The sequence below is a fragment of the Pristis pectinata genome, chromosome 19, assembly GCF_009764475.1.
Source record: "Pristis pectinata isolate sPriPec2 chromosome 19, sPriPec2.1.pri, whole genome shotgun sequence".
In the NCBI taxonomy this organism is placed as follows: Eukaryota; Metazoa; Chordata; class Chondrichthyes; order Rhinopristiformes; family Pristidae; genus Pristis; species Pristis pectinata.
This window is the reverse complement of record NC_067423.1, coordinates 42,513,651-42,522,358: the sequence shown is the minus strand read 5'-3', so window position 1 is coordinate 42,522,358 and position 8,708 is coordinate 42,513,651. Positions and strand designations below refer to the sequence as shown.

Sequence of the window (8,708 nt, the reverse complement as noted above, 5' to 3'; positions counted from 1 at the left end):
GAATTGGCACTTGGACGGGTTGATCGTGAGGCCGAAATCGCGGAGGCGGGAATACAGCTGGCGGAGGTGGGAAAGGTGTTCCTGGCAGCTACGGCTGGCGATCAGTATGTCGTCTACGTAAATGAACACGAAGTCCAGGTCTCGGCCTACCGCGTCCATCAGCCGCTGGAAGGTCTGCGCGGCGTTCTTAAGGCCGAACGGCATCCGAAGGAATTCGAACAGGCCGAATGGGGTGATAATCGCAGTCTTGGGGACGTCATCCGGATGGACCGGGATTTGGTGGTATCCCCTAACGAGATCCACTTTGGAAAAAATGCGGGCCCCGTGTAAGTTCGCTGCGAAGTCCTGGATGTGAGGGATGGGATAGCGGTCCGGGGTGGTGGCGTCATTCAGCCTGCGGTAGTCGCCGCAGGGCCTCCACCCTCCGGTGTCTTTGGGGACCATGTGCAGGGGGGAGGCCCAGGGGCTGTCTGACCTGCGAACAATCCCCAGCTCCTCCACGTGACGGAACTCTTCCTTTGCCAGGCGGAGCTTGTCTGGAGGTAATTGTCGTGCTCGGGCATGAAGGGGTGGCTCTGTAGTAATGATGTGGTGTCGTACCCCGTGTTTGGGCCTAGAATTTGTAAACAAAGGTGCCAAAATTGATGGGAATTCGGCTAGGAGCTTGGCGAAATCGTCGCCAGAAAGGGAAATGGAGTCCAGGCGCGGGGCTGGTGGGCTGATTTCTCCAAGGGAATAGGTCTGGAGAGTGCTAGAGTGGACTAACCGCTTCCTTCGCGGGTCGACTAACAGGTTGTGGGCCCGAAGGAAATCAGCTCCAAGGACTGGTCGGGCGACGGTGGCAAGGGTAAAGGTCCAGGTAAAACGGCTGCCGCCAAATTGTAATTGAAGTGTACGGGTGCCGAAAGACTGTATCGTTGTACCGTTGGCGGCATTGAGTAGAGGACCTGGTGGCCTGGCACGAGTGTCGCAGCCGGTCGGGGGCAAAATACTGACCTCCGCTCCAGTATCAACGAGGAAACGCCGTCCAGATTTCTTGTCCTGAACGAAGAGGAGGCTCTGTCGGCGGCCAGCCGCCGTAGCCATCAGCGGCGGCTGGCCCTGGCGTTTCCCTGAAACTTGCAGGGTGGGCGGCATCGACAGGCCTCCGCACCCCACCTCTGATGGTAGAAGCACAGCTGGTCACCCGTGTCGTCGTCTGCGTTCCTGGGGTGTGGCTGCTCGGTTGCTGGGGCCAGGCGAGGCGGGCGTTGGGCTCGCAGCCTGGTGATTTGACTGACGGACGAACCGCTCTCGCGCTTGGCCCTCCACAGGACATCTGCCTGGGCGGCCACCCCACGAGGGTTGCTAAAGTCGGCGTCAGCTAACAACAAGTGGATGTCATCGGGGAGCTGTTCGAGGAAGGCCTGTTCGAAAATCAGGCATGGCTTGTGTCCCTCGGCCAATGCCAGCATCTCATTCATTAGGGCGGATGGGGATCTGTCCCCCAGGCCATCCAGATGAAGCAGGCGGGCGGTGCGCTCACGATGGGAGAGGCCGAAGGTCCGAATCAAAAGGTCTTTGAAAGCCGGGTACTTATCTTCCTCCGGAGGCGACTGGATGAAGTCTCCAACCTGGGCAGCTGTCTCTTGGTCCAGAGAGCTAACCACATGGTAGTACTTCGTGGAGTCGGAGGTGATCTGCCGAAGGTGGAATTGCACTTCGGCCTGGTCAAACCAGACGCTGGGCCGAAGTGTCCAAAAGGTGGGCAGCTTGAGGGCCACTGCGTTGGCTGCTGCGCTGTCGTCCATTGCGCGGGTCCAAAAGCCATTTGGACCGTCAGGGTCACCAATGTAGCGGTTGCTACCGCGGAATAAAACAAGACGCTAGTCGGAGGATTGCCAAACAAGAAGTGGTTTATTTTCCCGCCTTGCGCGGGCCCTTTAAGGGAGACTGTTCCCGCCCAATGAAACCGGCAATGACATAAGTATTACGTCATCAAGACTTTCCCACGCGCGGTTTCTCCCCGTCGCTCGGAAAGACAAGGCCCGCCGCCATCTTGGGCCTCGTCGCTCCGACGCCACGCGACCCGACTGCCGAGCCGGTTCGCCCGACTAAACGGTGAGTCGCCACAATAAGTCACATTGCAAAAATGGATTTAATACAATAAGTCTACAAATCTAAAGGGAATTTGACATTTACAGCCTTAATTGTACAAGCCTTAGCCTTCTTTCACCTGCTCCATACAGATTTCTATGATCTATTGATTTTTTTTCTTCTGGAGGCAATCACAAGAATGATAATGGAGGCAAAGGGTTAAATTAAAAGAGAAAAACTGCTGGAGGAACTCAGGAGGTCAGGCAGCATCTGTGGAAGGCAATGGAAAGTCTATGTTTCGGATCGAGACCCCTCAGCTGGACTGAAGGAGGGAAGATAGCCAGTATAAAGAGGTGAGGGAAAAGGGTCAAGCGATATGTGCTGGATGGGAGGGGTGACAGGCAGATGGAGGAGGGAAGAGTGGAAATAGGGTTGGGAGGCGATAGATGGAGGCAACAAAAGGCTGCAAATGATGGAATCTAATAGGAAAGGAAGGTGGAGCCTGGAACCAAATAAGGGAGGTGGGGAGAGCAGATGGGAAGAGTGGGGGGTGGGACCCAGTGAGAGGAGTGTGTGGGTGATGGGCAGATGGGAGTTGGTGGAGGGGGGAAGAAACAGGGTGATCAGGGGCCAGGAGATGTAGGAGGAACTGGGTAGATCAGGAGAGAGAAAAGAGACAGGGAAAAAGAAAAAGGGAGGCAGGTTACCAGAGAACATGAGGTGCTGCTCCTCTAGTTTGCGTTTGGCCTCACCCCGGCGGTGGAAGAGGCCAAGGACTGACGGGTCCGTGTGACAATGGGGAGGAGAATTAAAACAGCTTGCGACTGGGAGCTCCAGATGGCCATAGTGGTCGGAGCGCAGGTGTTCGACAAAGCAGTCGCCTCGTCTGCACTCTGTCCGATATAGAGGAGGCCACATCCAGAATGCAATAAAAAAGGCCGTAGGGCGTGCATGTAAATCTCTGTTAAATTTAAAGAGTAGGTTTGAATTTCTCTAAATATAGATTGATGAATGATCTGTTCAGGCTAAATAAAGGACATGAAGCAATGAATAGCAGAAAATTGCAGATGCTGGGAATTGGAACTGGAGACGCACAGCAGGTCAGGCGAGGGAAACAAAGTCAACATTTCTGAAGAAGGGAATGTTGAGCATCTCCAGCATTTTCTGTTCCAATTCCAGTCCAAATCGCCTCTGATTAAAGGATGTGATTGACAAAAGAGAGAGAGAGAGAGAGAGTGGGGCAGGATTTTCTCCATTAGGGAAATCCAGGAAAAGGGAACAGCTTTAAAAACTAGAAGCAGGCTACTGCTGAGAAATATCAACAGGCAATGCTTCACACAAAGGAGAATGGGAATCCTGAACATTCCCAGACTTTTTTCTCTTCACTACCTACCATCCAAAGACTCAAAAACGCTTTCTCAATGAAGCAGCACTTGCATTTCTTCCAATTTAGTGTACAGCGGTTCAGTGTTCACAAAGTGGTCTCCTGTACATTGAAGAAAACGGAGATTGGGTGACCACTTTGCAGAATACATCCATTCAGTCTGCAGTGGTGACCTTGAGGATCCAGTTGCCTGTCACTTTAATTCTCAGTCTCACTCCCACTCTGACCTGTTCTGACAAAAAGATTTCTCCCTCTCACACATGCTGTGTGACCTGCTGAGTGTATACAGCATTCTCCTTTTAGATCTGCAGCAACTGCAATGTTCTACATCTGACTGTTCAGTCATTGATTATTTTCATCTCCTCTATACACTCCTCCAAGTACATCAGCTGTGATTAAAAGACCTTCACCACCCACTCGCAGCCAGCACCACCATTGCACCATTCAGTCTCTACCCTGTCACAGACATTGCCTCTGTTCTCTCCACCACTCCCCCTTCTCTACATTGTTAACCACGTCAACAGTCCCTTGAGCTTGTCTTCTGTCTCCCTGTATTCCAAATCTTGTGGAGCAGCAGGAAAGGGTTGCAAGAAAATGCTTAGAAGATTCTTGCTGGCTTTGTTCTTATTTCCATGTTACTTTTCTTTCTTATAATTTACAGTCATAGAGACATACAGCACAGAAAAAGGCACTTCATCATGTCTGACCCTAAGTAACAAGAATGGTGGCTATGGAGATGGTGACAATCTCCCAAATGCTATAGATTGTAGAATGGATCCTGCAGATCGGGGGGGGGGGGGGGGGTAGGAAACATGATCCTGGTATAGGAGAGAGGGGGGGGAGAGAGGGGGGGGGGGGGAGAGTGGGGGAGAGAGTGGGGGGAGAGAGTGGGGGGAGAGAGGGTGGGGGAGAGAGGGTGGGGGAGAGAGGGTGGGGGAGAGAGGGAGGGTGGGGAGAGGGGGTGGGGGAGAGGGGGTGGGGGAGAGGGGGTGGGGGAGAGGGGGTGGGGAGAGGGGGTGGAGAGAGTGGGTGGAGAGAGGGGCAGAGAGAGTGGTGGGAGAGAGGGGGGGAGAGAGGGGGGGAGAGAGGGGGGGAGGGAGGGGGGAGGGAGGGTGGGGAGGGAGGGTGGGGAGGGAGGGGGGAGAGGGGGTGGAGAGGGGGGGAGGGAGGGGGGAGAGGGGGGAGAGAGGGGGGAGGGGGGAGAGAGGGGGGAGGGGGGGGAGGGGGGAGGGAGGGGGGAGAGGGGGGGAGAGGGGGGGAGAGGGGGGGGAGAGGGGGGGAGAGGGGGGGAGAGGGGGGGAGAGGGGGGGAGAGAGGGGGGGAGAGGGGGGAGAGAGGGGGGGAGAGAGGGGGGGAGAGAGGGGGGGAGAGAGGGGGGGAGAGAGGGGGGGAGAGAGGGGGGAGAGGGGGGAGAGAGGGGGGGAGAGAGAGAGAATGGAACTACCATCTGTAATTGGGAAAATAATGGAATTAATAATGGAGCATGTGAGAGGGACATTCAGAAAATAATGATTGAGTAGAATTAACTTATGAAAGGGGAAATTATGTCTGATTGATTTATTGCAGTTCTCTGAAGATGTATCTGGTAGAGTAAAATAGGGAACTGGTAGATGTGGTATATTTGGATTTTCATAAGGCTTTTCATTAAGTCCTACATGGGAGGTTGGTGAACAAGATTAGAGCACACAGAATTGGGGATAAATCACCTCTATGGATTGACAGTTGTTTAATGAAAAGAAAACAGAGTAGAAATAAATGGGTCCACCTCAGGTTGGCAGGTGATGGTTACTTGGATACTGTCAATGCTTGGGGCCCAACTATTCATAATGTATGTCAACAATTTGGTTGAAGGAACCAAATGTAACATTTTCTAGTTCATTGATCTCATCAAACTGAGTGGAAATATGAGTACTAGTAAGGATGTAAAACAGCCTCATGAGGAAATAGACAAGCTAAGTCAGGGGGCAACAACTTGGCAGAGGGAAAACAACCTGGAAAAATGCAAGGTTATCTAATTTGATAGTAAGAACAGAAATGATGAATACTTTCAAATAGTGCGACTGGGAAGTATTGATATTCAAACGAACCTGGATGTGCTCATACACAAGTTACTGAAGAAAGCTAGCATGCAGGCATTTCGGAAGGCAAATTATTTGTTGGTCTGCATTGCAAGAGGATTTGAAAACAAGAGTGAAAATATCTTACTACAATTATATAGGGCCTTGGTGAGACCATACCTAAAGTGTCATGGGCAATGTAGTCTCCTATAAAAGACCCTTCCAAAGAGAGGATATTTTTGCTATATGGAAAGTGTAGTACAGATTCATAAGGATAGCAGTCTGTTGTATTTGGAGAGACTGGGTAGTTTTGTCCTCTACTCTTTGGAGTTTATAAGAATGAGAGATAAATTATTGAAATGTACACGATTCTTATAGGGCTCAACAAAGAAGATATGGGTAGATATTTCCCCAAAGAGAGGATTCTAGAGCTTTAAGATACCTGCCACAACCCTCCACTGTCGGTATCCCCGTCGTGACCCCACCTGCCCGTTGGGATCCCAGGCACAACCCCCACTCAACGCCCGTTGGGATCCCCATCATGACACCCCCCACCCTGCCATGACACCTCACCCCCCTACCCAACCCGCCACAACCAGCCCACGACCTCCACCCCCCCCGACCACTGGGATCCCCGCCACAACCCCCCCATCCACCCACGCAGCCCCTGACAACCCCCATTTCCCCACGACCCCCATCCACCCATGCACCCCCCACGATAACTGCCACCACCACCCCATGACAACCCCAGTCCCCATCCACCACACACCCCACCACGACAACCCCCACGCACCCCCTCCCCACGACACCCCACACCCACAACAATCCCGACCCACCCACCCCCCACACCCACGACAACACCTACCCACACCCCCCACCCACGACAACCCCCACCCACCCACAAAAACCCCCACCCATCCACCCACACCCACAATCCCCACGCCCACACCCACAACAACCACCACCCACCCCCCCACACCCATAACAATCCCCACCCACCCACACCCACGACAAACCCCACCCACAACAATCCCCACCCCCCACATCCACGACAACCCCCACCCACAGCAACCCCCCACACCCACAACCTCCACCCACGACAACCCCCACCCACCCACAATCTCCAACCCCCACACCCACGACAACCCCCACCCACAGCAACCCCCCACACCCACAACCCCCACCCACGACAACCCCCACCCACGACACCCCCACCCCCCGACAAAACACCCCAACCCATGAGAACCTCAAACGACAACTTCCAACAACCCCACTACCCCACAAACCACCTACCCCCCAACCCCACGACCACCACCACCCACAACCCCCACCCACCCACACGATCCCCGCCACGACCCCACCCCCACCCAGCCATCCATCCCCCCACACCCACAACAACCCACACCCACGACAACCCCCACCCATCCCCCAACACTGCCAACCCCCACCCATCCCCCCACACCCACGACAACCCCCATCCACGACCATCCCCCCACACCCATGATAACGCCCACACCCACGACAACCCCCACACCCACGATAACCCCCACCCACAACCCCCACCTCCCCCACACCCACGACAACCTCCACCCACGATAACCCCCACCCAGAACCCCCAACTCCCCCACACCGACAACCCCCACCCACCCATCCCCCACACCCACGACAACCCCCACCCATCCCCCCACACCCACGACCACCCCATCCACCCACTCCCCACACTCACGACCACCCCCACCCACCCATCCCGCCACACCCACAACCTCACCCATCCACTCCCCACACCCACTCCCACCCACCCATCCCCCCACACCCACGACCACCCCCACCCACCCATCCCCCCACACCCACGACAACCCCCACCCATCCACACCCACGACCACCCCCACCCACCCAGTCCCCACACCCACGACCACCCCCACCCACCCATCCCCCACACCCACGACCACCCCCACCCACCCAGTCCCCACACCAACGGCCACCCCCACCCACCCATCCCCCACACCCACGACCACCCCCACCCACCCATCCCCCCCACACCCACGACAACCCCCACCCATCCACACCCACGACCACCCCCACCCACCCAGTCCCCACACCCACGACCACCCCCACCCACCCAGTCCCCACACCAACGGCCACCCCCACCCACCCACCCATCCCCCACACCCACGGCCACCCCCACCCACCCAGTCCCCACACTCACGACCACCCCCACCCACCCATCCCCCACACCCACGACCACCCCCATCCACCCAGTCCCCACACTCACGGCCACCCCCACCCACCCAGTCCCCACACTCACGGCCACCCCCACCCACCCATCCCCCACACCCACGACCACCCCCACCCACCCATCCCCCACACTCACGACCACCCCACCCACCTCGTGCGCTCCCTCCCGCGCCTCGAGCCTCACGGCGGTTGGGCGGGAGCGGGGTTGTTCTCCCACCCAATCAGAAGGCGGGAGCGGCCGGGCGCGGGGAGCCGGCGGCGCGCGTGCGCAGTGGGAGGCGGCGGGGCAGAGCAGCGCAGCAGCGGGATGGAGCAGCAGCAGCAGCGTCGGCGGCGGGATGGTGGCGGCGGGACGGAGGAGCAGCAGCAGCGGCGGCGGTGGGACGGCTGCTCCTTCACGGAGGCGCAGGACTGGACCACTCGCCACCTGGCGCTGACGCTCCACGTGGATTTCCCGGCCCGCCGTTTGCGGGCCCGCGTCGCGCTGACGGTCGAGGCGCTGCGGGACGGGCTGTCCTCCCTAGTAGGTGCTGCCTGACGGCGGCCGGCGTACCTTGCCGCCGGCCTCGGCCTCTCTTTCCCCCCCCCCCCCCCCCCGTTCTTTCCCCCCCCCCCCCCCCCGCACCCCCCGCTTCTCCCCCCCCCCCCCCGCTTCTCCCCCCCCCCCGCACCCCCCGCTTCTCCCCCCCCCGCACCCCCCGCTTCTCCCCCCCCCACATCCCCCGCTTCTCCCCCCCCCCACATCCCCCGCTTCTCCCCCCCCCCACATCCCCCGCTTCTCCCCCCCCCCCACATCCCCAGCTTCTCCCCCCCCCCCCCCCATCCCCCGCTTCTCCTTGCAGGCGAGGGTGCGTTAGCGGGGGGGATCAGTGACGGCTGGTGGGGTGAATGTGGTCTGGGGGCTGTGGTGGGTGCTGGAGAGCGTTGAGTCCAGGCGGTGATTGGGGAGGAGACCG

At 57.6% G+C, this 8,708-nt stretch overlaps 1 protein-coding gene across 1 annotated transcript in view; it reads left to right on the top strand.

Moving 5' to 3' along the window:
* The first annotated feature begins 7,992 nt into the window (after positions 1-7,992).
* Positions 7,993-8,708, top strand: part of lta4h (leukotriene A4 hydrolase) — a 47,681-nt gene continuing 46,965 nt past the window's right edge. Inside the window, exon 1 of the mRNA XM_052033413.1 lies at positions 7,993-8,275. Coding sequence (XP_051889373.1) covers positions 8,060-8,275 — 216 coding nt within the window. The 5' untranslated portion in view covers positions 7,993-8,059. The remainder of the gene's footprint in view (positions 8,276-8,708) is intronic.